The sequence below is a fragment of the Lygodium microphyllum genome, chromosome 17 (assembly GCF_053477565.2).
Source record: "Lygodium microphyllum isolate KBCC chromosome 17, Lygodium_microphyllum_v1.1.10, whole genome shotgun sequence".
NCBI classification, from domain to species: domain Eukaryota; kingdom Viridiplantae; phylum Streptophyta; class Polypodiopsida; order Schizaeales; family Lygodiaceae; genus Lygodium; species Lygodium microphyllum.
The window spans coordinates 116,686,544-116,700,888 of NC_141151.1; the positions used below are offsets into that span (position 1 = coordinate 116,686,544).

At 41.6% G+C, this 14,345-nt stretch overlaps 1 protein-coding gene across 5 annotated transcripts in view; it reads right to left on the reverse strand.

Annotated features, from left to right (window-relative positions):
- Positions 1-12,458, reverse strand: part of LOC148022279 (calcium uptake protein, mitochondrial-like) — a 187,068-nt gene extending 174,610 nt beyond the window's left edge. For 3 of the 5 annotated variants that reach the window (XM_087697902.1, XM_087697900.1, XM_087697899.1), the window contains exons 1-3: positions 11,879-12,458; positions 10,556-11,027; positions 8,902-8,985 (exon numbers count right to left, since the gene is read on the reverse strand). In XM_087697902.1, the coding sequence (XP_087554028.1) occupies positions 8,902-8,985; positions 10,556-11,027; positions 11,879-12,392 (1,070 nt within the window). In that variant the 5' untranslated portion in view covers positions 12,393-12,458. The remainder of the gene's footprint in view (positions 1-8,901; positions 8,986-10,555; positions 11,028-11,878) is intronic. The other 2 variants (XM_087697901.1, XM_087697903.1) reach the window with 2 other exon arrangements.
- Between the last annotated feature and the right edge of the window lie 1,887 nt (positions 12,459-14,345).

A 14,345-nucleotide genomic window follows, 5' to 3' on the forward strand; every position in this document is an offset into this window, starting at 1 on the left:
GGTGGGTTTCCCCAGGCCTGTAGAACTGCGTGGCTCAAGACACTGACACCAACGCCTGTGTCTATGATTAAATTCGTGTTACATCCCCCAAGGCTAAGATAGGTAAGACTACATGCATATGAGTGCCTTCCCAGAAAGCATTGACGTGTAGTGACCTTGGAACTGAGTGTAGCGTTAGGCTTGGAATCTGCATGACTGCATCCTGCTCTTGCAAGTCAGCGGCAGTATGCTCCTCTTTTCCCTCCACCCAGTGCTTTGATTCTTGCCATAAGGAAGGGTACTACTGAAGCAGATCTCCTAGGCTCAAGGTTATTAGCGTGGTTACTAAAGTGGTGAGGAGGTTGCTGGGTGGTTGCCTTCCTCCTTAGTCAGCACTCTTTGGCCATATGTCTTGGTTAGCTTGCTGACATGTTTCTTCCTGGTCGTGACGGTGAAACGGGTGTACTCACGCTAGAGAGATCTTCGATTTGGTCTTTCAGTATGGGCTCTACATCCTTGAGGTGTTCCTGGGCGTCCTTAACCCACTCCTTGACTTTGTCTATAGCCTCGAGTTGCCGTTTGGGGTGGGGGTATTCCCCTACCTTGGCTGGTCTCTGTTTGGGGTGAATCCTTGGTTATCCTGTCTGGTCTCTGGCTTCTAAGGGCTAATTTGGGTTTCCAGGGGGAGTCAGAGATGTGAACAGGGTGGCCAGGACTATCAGGCAGGTTCAAAAACCCTCTATTTTAAGTTCTGGTGAAGTGGTCTAATTCCCAGAATTGGACCGTCCGATTCTGGAAATCGAACGGGCTGGTCCGATTCTGGGAATCGAACGGGCTGGTCCGATTCTGAGACTCGGACGGGCTAGTCCGATTTTGAGACTCGGACAGGGTGTTCCGATTGTGAAAATCGGACAGGGTGGTCGGATTTTGAGACTCGGACAGGGTGGTCCGATTTTGAGAATCGAACAGTCCGATTTCTAATTTGGTCTGATTTCCCTAGTCGGACAGGGGGGTCCGATTTTGAGACTCGGACACGTGGTCCGATTTTGGCACTGGGTCCAACTGTTGGAATCGGATCGGACAGGGTGGTCCGATTCTCGCAGTCGAACGGTCCGACTACAGAAATCGGATGGTCCGATTCTGGGAATCGGACCCAGACAACTTGGTCCGACTGCACAGACGACAGCCCAGCGGGTTGCGCGCGATAGCTCAAGCTCAGCGTCTACTCCATGGAATCATCCAGTGCCTTCCAAATAGGTGCAAAATACTACAAGGAAATGCCAGACATACTTGGAATCACTGTGGTGCTCGAATCGAACAGTAGCCCAGAATTTGTGCCCCTATTTTTCCGTTTCCAGCAGCAACAAAACCCTTTCTGTTTTTCTTCTTTTTCCTATTCTAATCTTAACCTAATGCAACAAAAATCAAAAACAGAGATAGAGATGGATGGTCCTACTCTAATATTCAACAACAAATCAAAATACTTACTTGCTCCAAGGATTAAAATCTCCTAAATCTCCCAACTATCTCGAGCACCGGTTCGGACTGCAAACCCTACTTCTATGCTCGATTCGATGCGCGCGGCGCTCGAGGCTTGATTCTGTCGGTCCCGGCAACGGAACCAAAATGAAGGGGTGCTATAAAGCTCTACCCTGAGACCTACGGACCGCTTATTGATCAAGCGTTTCAAGCCTAGCGGCCATAGCTACCTCTCACATAGCCGACGCGCAATGTCTACCTTACGGGTGTAGTGAGCTTACCTTGATGCTCGATCGAGTTCTCTCCTCTCTCTTGCACTCCAGTAGCTCCACGATCCTTGCGGAAAGCTCAAGCAACCTCAAGCCCTCTCCATCAAGCTCCATCCTCCATAGCCGCGCGAGAAAAGAGAAGAGAAGAGAAAAAGAGAAGATGAAGAGAGAAGATGGGGAGCTACTTCTCCGCGATCCCTCACTCTCACACACTCACTCCCTCACTCCCTCACACTCCCTCAATCCCTCACTCAAGCACAAGCAAGAAGGTAAGAAACAAGAGAAGAAGAAGAAGAAGCTTTGGCCACATACAAGAATGAACTTCTCATTCACTTTTTAACTTTATATACAAAACCCTAAATCCTTTTTGGGCGGTCATCCCCTTATCCTCTTTTTTACATGGCCGGCCGTGGCCTAGGCCCTTTTTCCCATTGTCCTCCTATCTTCCTAGCTTCCTTCCTACCGCCCATCTACCTTTACAAATTGCACAGGTGAGAGCCCGATGCTCCTTAAATTAAATCATGATGAGCTTGCGCTCTTTTACAAAAGTATTGACTTGCGCTTTTCCTTGTGTGTTTTCTCCCTTATTTAGGACTTTTATGTGCTTCTTGTATTTCTAGATTTTCCTTGTGCGCCTTTGTCTTCAGTTTCACTTTGCCTTGGCCTTTGTCTTTTACTTTAGCTTTTCCAGATTTTCCACCTTGTTCGTCTACCGGTTAACAAAGAGAAGGAAGATAAGAAAGAAGAAAGAAGAGAGGTTGGAGACGGGAGGAGATGGGGGAGTGGGGGCTAGGACCGACACGGCAAACAGGAAACAAGGGGCACTACGGGTTGGTCACGGGGGCAGAAACGGGCAGACAATCTCGGGCGGGAGCAACATGCATGAGACGGGCAAAACGCGCAATCGCAAACGATCCGGGCGGGAGCAACGGCCGGCCAAAGATAAGTGGATGCCACATGGCATTCCCTGTCTAAAACGGGACACGAAACGTTTCACCAATTCACAGCGCATCCCACAACGGCTTCGTGCTAGGGATAACAATTCCGCATGTCAGGGGCCATTCCGGCCATTTCCTATCACTGTGGGATGTGGTCTCTCTTCCTTCCTCTAAGAGACCGAGAGACTTTCGTACTAGTTCATGCGATGACTGGAGGTCACCTAACCCATTTGTACGGGATCCCTCTCCTCCCCATTCTCTCCATGTTTCACAAAAGGCCCGTTCTAGTGGTCTTCATATACTATTCATGGCGCCCTCAATACAAGTGCCCATACTCCCTTCTTTGCCCAAAGAAGACCAACTTGATGGTTCCAACTACTCGCTTTGGTCATGTAAAGTGGAGTGTATCCTTGATACCTTCGATCTTTGGGAGTTTGTTACGCACCCTATTCTCCATCCAATGGAGGATCCCAAAATTGGATCATCGATGGATCGTGCAGCCTTATGGGATCAGCCCAACTCTAGAGCTCGATCTTTCCTCTTTATGAGCTTATAGGATTCTGTCCTCATGCATGTGTGTAGATTGTGCAAAGCAACGAAAGTGTGGACAAAGCTTGCTTCTTTGTATTATCAGAAGACATTTGCCTAAGAGGGGATGTTAGCAGTCCTGTTTATCATGCCTTGTGATCCCCTACCTATGAGCTTCAATCTAAGTCGAACAAGGACTTTTGGAGCTCTAACAGGTCTGTCATGTGTTTTGATAGGGAAGGCTACTCACTCTAGAGTGTGTTGAGCTAAAAATGCATTAGGTTCGCTTAAACAGCCCCAAAACATGTTTAATTAAGGAAGAAACCTTGTTTATTTAAAAAGAAATGCATTCCTAGATAGTGTCTGTATCCCATAAGCAAAAATCCACTTGGGAGGGCCCAAACTTTCTATAAATAGGTATGCCTCCATTAAGCCTTAATCTCGTTTTTGCAGATTTCAAGTATTTCATATTGTTGTCCACACCCCGAACGTGGACATCAAGGTCTAAGCTAGCCATTGCTATCTACAGTAGTCTGGCACCTGTTTCCAACCTACCACACACTGTTCAAAGCTGATTTCAGCATGCTCGCTGCTGCTGCTGGTTTTTCCTACGTTTTTAGTCTCTCTCTCTCTCCTCCTCACTTGCGTTTTAGTCTTTCTCTTTCTTCACTTGCATTTTTAGTCTCTCTCTCTCTTGCACTACCATCTGCATCAGATTCAGCCTTCCTTGGCTATGTTTGCGGGTGTTCAACATTCGAAGGCTGCCTTGCTGTGATTCGGGATCCGTTCAAAGTACGAGACACTCTCTAGCTCATTACCCCTACCTTGATCCTTGAGATACAAGAAGTAAAGATACAGTGTTCATTCACTACATAGTGTGTTTGCTGCATGAGCATTGTATATTCAATAGTCATATCATTTCATTCATTCTCTCTGTTCATTGTTCTAAGTTACCCTAACCTTGATTGTGTTCTTCTATTAGTCTGTGCTTTGTGATACAGTGTTATTTGTGTTTCTATGTTAGGGTATTTCTTCACAAAGTGGCTATCTAGGTGCATTTCTTTTATTTGTTGGGTTTCAATGCATTTTCCATCACAAGTTTATGCATTTCCCAAGCTATCCACACATGTCGAACATTGTCCTTGCCAGTCAGATTTTTTCTATGGTCACCTAACATTTTCTTCTCACACTTTCCCAGCGCAACCAGCATTAAATACTGGTCAGCCAGTATTTATGGCATTTATTGCAGCAGATCGGCCAATTTAGGGCATTTATTGCTATTGATAACCTGCCCATCCTACACTTAGTAGATTATCTCATTCAATTTTCTTCCTCTCTAGCAGGTGCACACTCCCACTCCATCATCTTTCTCTATCTCTGATGCTGCCATCATCATTAGCCTGATCTGGTGCCCTCACTGACACTATGGGCTAAGTCCAAGAACTAATCAGTTCTCCTTCTGTATTCAGCATTTGTTCTTTGTTCAGAGCAAGTTTCTTTTCTTCTTATCTTGCAGATTGTCTTTGTCTCTTCCTCTGTGTCCGAGTTTCTTTTTTAGTTGTGCACTCTCACAAGACCTTGGTATCCCTTCATTTCTTCCTCGGTCTTGAGATCTATCAATTAACAGAGGGTATTTTTATCTCCAAACACAAATATCTTTCAATTTTCCAAGCTACTATCAAAGTTTGGTATGGCTGAGTATCGCCCTATTACCTAGAGTCCAAGATGGTTACTACCAAAGATCCCCTACATAATGCTACTCGGTATAGGTGCCTTGTTGGCTCCTTGATCAAGCTTATCCATAGTCAGTCAAATATTCTCTTTATGGTGGCATTCTGGTCTTCTTTCATAGAGACTCTTGCTCAAGCTCACTAAAGACCCGCTTTGAGCATGATGCACTATTTATAGGGAACTGTATCCTATGGGATCGTGTATGGAAAGAGGGCCACTCTTGTTGGATGGAGCAACTCCAACTAAGCAAGGGATGTCAAGTCTCAACACTCCACTACAAGCTTCGCCTTCTCCCTTAAATTGGGAGCTATCTCATGGAGCAATAAGAAGCGGCCTATCATGAGGACATGTATTTTTGAAAGTTCACTTAACATGTGGATTAATTTTTAATTACATGGTTCAGCAAATGTTGCACATATGCAATGTAACTGGGTTAGAGTAAATTTACGAGCCCGAGACCCGAGGAAATCACGAGATGTCCAAGGCAAAAGTTGCTATAAGTTATTCCACACATGTACTTGGTAGTATCTAGTGCCAATTGTTAGCCTAGGTCATTCATTTGGCCATAAGTATCAATTGGTGACACTAGAGAAGTGACATTTAATAGTACCTAACGCCAATTTGATGGTCAAAGATTACGCAAAGACACTTGGAAATGGAAGTTGCCTAGCCAATTTAATTGTTGGCCTATCAGATTTTTTTTTGGGCATCAAAAATAATAATTATATTAATTTTCAGTATTTAAAGACTGAAAATTAATGTTTAGTTATGAATAATGCTAGAAAAACCATTTGGAAGCACTGTCACTTGTCAAAAATGCCCATGCAAGACTAAAAAACGCCTATAGAGGCCAGAGAGAGCCACATTAAAGGATAGAGAGGGGCATTTTTTGTGCATTCAACCTACAAGAGAGAGGGAGGAGATAATGCTAGTCTGATTTGCAGCCATTGGAGAACCTTTTGAGGCAGCCAGGGGCAAGAGAATACTAGTCAACAGCAGGTGACAACATCTACAAGCTATTGAGACAGGGTAACAACAGTAAATGACTAATTTTCTTTAGTCCTTTGCATCTACAAGCTGTTGAGACAAGCCACCAGCAGTAAATGACTGATTTTCTTCAATTCTTTGCAAAGAAAGTCTGAATTTTCTCTCTCCTCAGCATTCTCTTTCATCTCCTAGCCTCTCCACAGCCTTGCTCCGAAGATTATAGCATTGAGATCACCAGAGATTGAGAAATTTTAGATTTCTCTACTATAAATCCTAATCTGCAGAAGCAAAAATTAGGGTTTAGCAACAGCCTTAGAAAGCATGCCAAAAATTGAAAGCTCCAAAACTTGGATTCAACTCGACAAAAGCTGTTTCCAATCAAATTCAGATGGAGGAACTAGCACATCAATGAATTTGGGGCATTTTTCATCTCCATCAAAGTGGGTAAAGGCAATCGACTGCCCGAATCAAGGGGCAAATCAGATTGAAGACTTGCTAGTCATTTTGGATAGCAAGGGGAGTTGAAATACCAAAAGGGATTAGGAGAATCCCATTGTGCATCAACTTCTTCTTCAATTAAGTTAAATAAATACTGAAAGAGCCGCCAATTTTGGGACCAACAAGGTGTCCATTGTCCAAGTTTGAAAGTTAATTTGCATTCCTCAGTTTTGTAATAAATGTTACTGTTGTAACTAACTCGTAATCAGGGAATTACCACCCACACACGGAAGGAAGGCTGGTTTCACAACCTATCATGGTATTATCTTCTATGGAGGCAAAAAAAAGAGCTCTTTGTTCTACTACACATAAGGCAGTTTGGCTCCACTAGTTGTCTACGAAGCTTGGCTTTCCATAAACAAGATCCACTCAGCTACTTGGAGATAACCAAGGTGCCTTACCTCTAGCAAAGAACCCCATGCTTCATACTCACATGAAACACATTGGTTCAGTATCAGTTTGTTTAGGAGCGGATCCTAGATTCCGAGTTAGCGGTGGCCTACTATTCCACAAAGGACAATGTAATAAAAGTCTTCACAAAGCCTTTGTCCCACATTCTAGGCTTCATCACATGAGGTCTTTTGAGTCTTCAGAGACTCCCTAAGATTTGAGAGGGAGTGTTAGCTTTTCTTTTGTCAATCCGTCATCTCCTAGTTGTGGGCTTTGTTAGAGTCTAATAGAGACACGAGCTCTAACTGTTTCAGCCCATTCTTTTGTGTGCATTTCTTTTTCAGTGAGTTTTGGGTGTGTTCACACTGCCAAAGGTCAATTTCCAGCCTTTGCATTTCTTTTTCAGTGGCTATAGGGTTTCAGCCCAGTCAGGCTGCGATTGGTATTTCTTGTGGCCACCAACATTATTTTATTGCTGGATATTCAGTTGGCCAGCATTTTCAGCATCAAATTGACCATAGCCCATTGTGCTATTTGTAGCAGGATGATTAGTTGCTATCATTCACAAGTTGTTCTTCTACAGATCGCTTCAACACACTCCAACTTTCAGCCTCTTCTCCATCTCGGCACTACCATTTTTCATCAGTCTGATCCAATGCCCTCACTAATGCCTTGGATGCATGCAAGGACTGACCCCATTGTATTCAGCATTCTTTTGGAGTTAAGTGACAATTTTCTTCTCACATTCTCTTCTCTTATTGCAGTCTTTCTCTTCCCTTCACTCTCATTGTTTGTGTTCTTCTGGTGCACACTCCCACACCATCATCATTTGGCTACATCACTAAGTACATCCAGAAACCAAACCAGTGGTGGTTTTGGACTTTTTTCCCTTATAATCAGCATTTTCAGCTTGCTGTTCATTTGGACAATTCATGCAATGTGTCCCTCCTATTCTCATGCACAGCATTTATTTGCAACAAATGGTTCCTTATGTTTTTCGCCAGTTCTCCAAGTTTTATCCTGCCCTTTTTGCCTTGTTTTCACATCAAAAGAAGGCTTGCTGCATTTTTCATCCTTTGCTACCCTTTTACATGACTTCCCCTCATCATTCTTCAAGCTAGATGACTTTCAACACCGCAAAGCATCCACTGTACATGTAGTCCATCAATTGAGACATGTTGTTACATAGTTGTTTCTATACAAAAGTCACGTATTTCCTTAGGCAATTCACAACAGTACTTCCCTAGTCACTCTGGTAGAGGCACGGAACGATAAGAAGTAACTGGAAACAATGCTTCCCAGAACTTCTTAATGTACTGTTCCAAATTTTCACATTGTGAAGCATCCAACTTATGCCACGTGCATCCCCTACAAATGTGCTTATCAACCAAGCTGAAGCAAACACTTGCTTAAAATGAACCCAACTGGGCAGTGCCCTACCTTGCATCAACAAAGAAGTCCATCATTGCAAAGCATTTCCCTTGACAAAAATGGCAGCTTTTTGCACTTTTAACAACTCTATGAAGTTGCCCCTGGATAGACTGCATCGAGATCCAGACTGCATCGAGCTGTTTGACATAGAGCTTGTTCATTACCGAAAGGATAGACAGACATAGTCCAGATGTTTCTTTTATTCTATTCAGAAGAGCTATATAGCAACAGGTCGTCCCAAAGAAGAATACCAAAAATGCCACGATACAGATAGAGATCCTGTCTCATTCTCGCATTGAAGGTGGCCAGGGTCTTAGTGACACAAAAGGGCATTGCCACAAACCCAATTTGCAAAGAGCATGCAAGGCATCATCTTGTGAAATGTTTTCTAGATCAATGAGCACTAGGTTGTATAAGAACTTGAACTCTAATGCCATTAGAGATCATGGCCACACCTAATAAGATGGATAAGTTATAATGGGTCATCAATTCAAGGAAGAGGAAACTTTTTTTTCACTGTCAACTTGTTTAGGGCATTGTGCTCAATCTTGTGTTATCTACTTCATTGGAAATTTCTCCCGTTCCTCTCCCTCTCGCAATCCTTAACAATTAGACACAAAGTAATCTTATTATGCACACTAAAATGCAAACAAAATAAACTTATTCCTTACCCATTACCATCAATATCAAACATCCGTACTGCAGTGCTGAAGCTAGACTCTGGAATGCTCAGCAATGTATGAAGAAAGATGTATCTGTGAAAAGTTCATTTGACAAGAATAAGGTGTACACCCAAAGATAAAATGAAGAAAGGATTTTCTTAAGATGTTTAGTGCACTTGTCAACCAAAAACCTCAAAATTCACATTCCACATTATGCTATAATTATTTCCAAGCAGTAGATCTAAATCATTTTACCAACCAATATGCAGCTACTAAACAAGAAACAGTCATTCTATAAAATACAGGAAATGTCAAAGATGTATGAAACTTTGCTTACATAGTGCCACATCATAACCCCATAAGACTGCAGTTCGCATAAAGAAATGTGTATTATAAATGCTGACAACTTTTCCAAGCCTAAGGCTGATTTGCTATTGACTTAGTATGGCAGTATTTCTGCTCAGATAAGGATCTTAAAACCAAATGCAGCATTTTTCCATCGCATTTAGAATGCACAAAATCTCAACTGAGAAGCTCTGTAGATTTCCAGGTAAACTACTCTGATTCATAGGATGTCACATATCTCTTTACCAAGCCTTCGAGCAAATCTACATTTAATATGACTCAAACATGCTTTCAAAAACACAAACCAAATCATTCTACTCAATAACCAGTGAATAAATATCTGGGCAAGTTCATCTCAGAAAATTTAATCTGGAGACACTTGATAAAGGAATAATGTTTGACCAGAGAGGTTGAGACTTGCACGTGGGAACAGCACAAACACTCCTCCTTCACTGGACCTCCTATACTAAAACCAAATTGATGAAATAGCATGCTCCCACTCTGTAGGACAGCAGTTATAATCGAGACATTCACAAACTGAGTACAGCTGCCACCATATGAGAGCAATTCTAGAGATGAGCAGATGAATAATTTTATAGAGCGACACTCAGAAAACAGACATCAAGATCTTCCAGAAAAGCAATCTTATTCGCAACTCTGATAAACCAAACCAATACAGAAAGGACACAGCAACATTGCAAAGTATTCGTTTGGAAGCTTCTCAGTTAGATATACACGTACCAAAATCATATCTTTTCCCCAAAGGTGATGGCCTAGTACCAACATAATAGCAGAGAACAAGGATACCAAAGTGGAAACTTGGACTCATAATCATGACATTGTGGGTTGAAGCCTTGCTAGGTACACCACTTGGTTGAGACACCAAAATTCACATGGTGTGTCCATGACAATTTAACTTTGAACACTTGGTTGGTCCTTAGGTCCCAGTGTCACCAAGCTCTACTGTTCATTTGGCTTGTGAGCTATCCTATCTGTGCATAGGAAAAATGCCAACATGGCTTTTTCCTGCTCTTTCAGCCAATATTGTGGAGGGGGACATACATTTGTAAAGACCTATTCCATGTTTGATAGGATTTAAACAACCAAATCAGAGAGCATAAAAATTGACTGGTGTTTTCTTAAGAGAGTCCAACAGTCACTGGCGATGCCAGAACACCTACCTTATAAAGTGTGTGTGTGAAAAATAGAGCCTTGCAGCTTAACTTGAAGACATAAATGAGATATTGGCTTAAACTAGGCAAGCTCAATCATTTGGCTGAAAGAGAAAACCAAACGGTTTAAATGATATTAAACTTACTCTGAAAATGAAATCAATCCATCCCCATTGGTATCAAAAAGCATAAAGAACTTTGAAGGTGGACATCGCAGCTCTCCAGGTGGCCGTTCACCTCGCAATGACCCTTCTCTAACCAGGGGTGAGTCAGAAGGAGGGAAAACGGGCACTACTGCACGCATAAGATCGCTTGCTGTCATAAATAGTTGACCATCCACTGCCTTAATAGAAGCAAAATAATCAAAAACCTGAGCACAACAACCAGAACCTATTAGATCAATATAATATTTCTTGTAACTGAGCATAATGAACAGTAGTAAGTACCTCTTGCATACATAGGATCTCATGTCATGGGAAGATATTCTATTAAAAATCAAGCAGACCTTCAAATAAGAATATTCAGTGTATGAGATACCAGTTAAAATGACCTTTTCTGGAGGGCTCAACATTCTGAGTCTCCGTTCATATTTGAAGAATATGCGTCGTCTATAAGAGTCTGCAATTACAAGATTCCAGGTTTTTTGAAATGGGTAACTCAAAAGTTGAAAGATAAATAGCCAATAATGAAACTTCTCCAGTAACTACCATACAGAGGAAACAATCCTCCCTTCAATTCAGTGGCAACAACTGGCATGGCAATGCTTCTGGCTTTTGAAGCAAATGACAGCTGAATAGACGGCAAGTATCATTGATCTTGTGATTGATTCCCTCCCTGCCTGTGTCATAGTGAGTGACTAGAAAGCCTTCTCAGCTGGCCTAGTGTTGAGTCTCCTTGTTTTCTTTCTAGGTTGATATTGTACATACCAATTGTAGCATGTTCTGTTTCATGGGTTTCTCTCATCACTGCTGCCTCCAAGGGCCATTGCCACATGAGACAGCTGGACATATCTAGAAGAATACAGCTGATGATGCTGATTAGGATCGTAGGCACAAGCTATGGCACACTGCAAGAGTAAGCATGCTTCTAATATCCTTCCAATAAGCTAGTTGGTTGATTTTCACGACCAGATGAGGATATTTTCTTTCCAATTACTGAGACAAAACGAGCAATACAAGCTAGGACTAGCATGGGGAATGAGGACTGCATGCATGTAGATGCCCAGCATATTATCAGATCAGAAAGAGGCACCATTCTTATGCAGATATAGCCCCGTGATGTTTACTCTCTCTCTCTCTCTCTCTCTCTCTCTCTCTCTCTCTCTCTCTCTCTCTCTGTGTGTGTGTGTGTGTGTGTGTGTGTGCACGCGCAGGCGTGCGTGCATGTGTGTGTCATCCCATGGGTATAAACATATAGATTGTGATCGTCTCATGTGTATAGACATATGGATTGTGAATCCTGAGTATGACCTGAAAGTAAGAATGTGCCTCCTGTCTGATTTGTCTGAGCAGTCGAATTGTCAATCTCCATTGAGGCACCGCAGCACAGTGCTATACGCTGTAATGAATCCTCATGATCAACAAAACTGCTGCCGTGCATTGCCAAGCCCAATCCTGCAAATGAAAATGCGCTTCCAATCGAGACGCCGGCAGCGTTGAGCCAATGCTGATGCTGGCAAGGCCGCCGACGGCAGGCATCACCGCGGCCGGTTCCGAATGTCCTGTATTGAGAGACGACTCGACGCAGGGCGAACCAGAGATGCCTGGCCATGTCGACAGTTAATGTGAAATGATCATGCTTCGTGTTCCATTCTTCTGTGGCGGGCACTGATAGGCAGGAGCTGTATGAGCCAATCGGGGCTCTCTCTCGATCTCTCTCTCTCTCTCTCTCTCTCGATCGCATACGTCGAGACTCGAGGGTCTGCGCCAAGATAGAACTGTCCCGCCGTCCCGGTTGATCGTTTTGTTGTTTCCTTTTCTTCATGAGTATTTTTGTAACGCATCTGCCAGATGCCGACAAGAGCTGCAGCCAAGTAACACTCTAGATTCACTTGTGGGTCCATCCTCTTCATATGCTGCCCCAACTTACATATATGATATATATACATACACATATAATATATATATTTTTTAATATATATGTACAAATGTATATATATTATATATACACATTTACAGTTATATGTAATACATACTATATAGTATGTATGTATACATATATATTATAGCTACATCTAGTATATATAGGTATATATGCATCTATGTGTACATACATACATATAGTGTATGTGTTTGTGCTTTTTATACCAAAAGACATGACTTTAGCTTGCTTCAACTTTAAACATATCCATTATTCATCTCAATATTTTTCGCATATAATCACAAGTAAGTTAAACTTCAAAATGGGAGAAGAATAGTTGGTACAAATTCTAGTAAAAGCCTTATGTCTAGTATAGACTTTTTCCATTAATAGTGATAGAATACAATGTGTATGTGTATACATATACATATATATAGCTACATGTAATATATATAGGCATATATGCATCTACTTATACATACATAGCTATATGTGTACATATTTTGTGCGTATATATACATATATAGAGCTACATCTAGTACAGTTAAACCTATGTGCATCTATGTTTGTGATACATATGTAATATAGATATACAATATGCATATAGTATACACGTATATGTTTGATTGATATACATATCATATATAAATGTGATGTATAATATAATACATATCTTCCATATGTAGATATACATGCGCACACACACACACACGCACACACACACACACACACACACACATCTAGTAAGTTCATAAAGTAGATCACCAACTTGGTTCCCGCCTCTTAAATGCGCCTTTTCTTTCTTTTCTTTTCTTTTTGCAATAGTGTCTTTTTAAATGAGTTGCAATCGTGCCAAGAGTTTCACATGAACTAAAACAATATCACCAATTGTTCACCATAAAGCATAGGTAACCAATTAACAAAGTACATGTAAAAGTTATATTTAAAATCACAAGCCACAATCTTTTAACATGTGAAGATGACTTGGCAAATGCTAGATGTAGATATTCCTTGGCATGCTCTTATGTGAAACTAATTGTGACAAGTAGCCTTTATTTTGAACATAATTCAAGAGTCCTCCATCCATCCCTACATACTCTTTCTTTTTCTCATATATGAGGCAAATAGAGAAGGTGGGATAGCATATGCATGCATTCCTTGATTAAAGATGTGTCTACACACATATAGAATAATAGAGATTTTAGTTAGGTAACAATTGTAAATGCTATGCATTAAACATATTCCAAGTGCCAATTCTCTCTCTTTAGAGAGAGAGAGAGATGAGAGAGACTCTTTGACTTTGAGAGAGAGAGAGAGAGAGAGGAGAGAGACTCTTTGACTTTGAGAGAGATAGAGATGAGAGAGACTCTTTGACTTTGAGAAAGAGAGAGATGAGAGACTCTTTGACTTTGAGAGAGAGAGATGAGAGAGATGAGAGAGACTCTTTGAGAGAGAGAGAGAGAGAGAGAGAGAGAGAGAGAGAGAGAGGGAAAGAGAGAGCTCATATTAACATCTACCATAGGCCAAAATGACCTATGAGACCAAAATGGTGATATAATGAGTCCATGGTATGTCTCACCATGGATAACATTAAAAATAACAAGAAAGTAGAGTGACATATACTTACAAGAACTCCTTACTCTCCGATTGCCTAAGGTATCTAGTATAGGGATACTATGGAGGGATTTGAATATATCCATGATGGCATTCCTTAAGGTGAGTCTCAGAGAATGTCTCATAATGGTGGAAAATGATAGCTTGTATCGTCAAATAAATATATTATTTATAACTTTGCCTTAGGATCTCGAACCAACTAGAAGGTTCTTGAGCCTATGTGGCACAAGGAGGAGAGTTTGG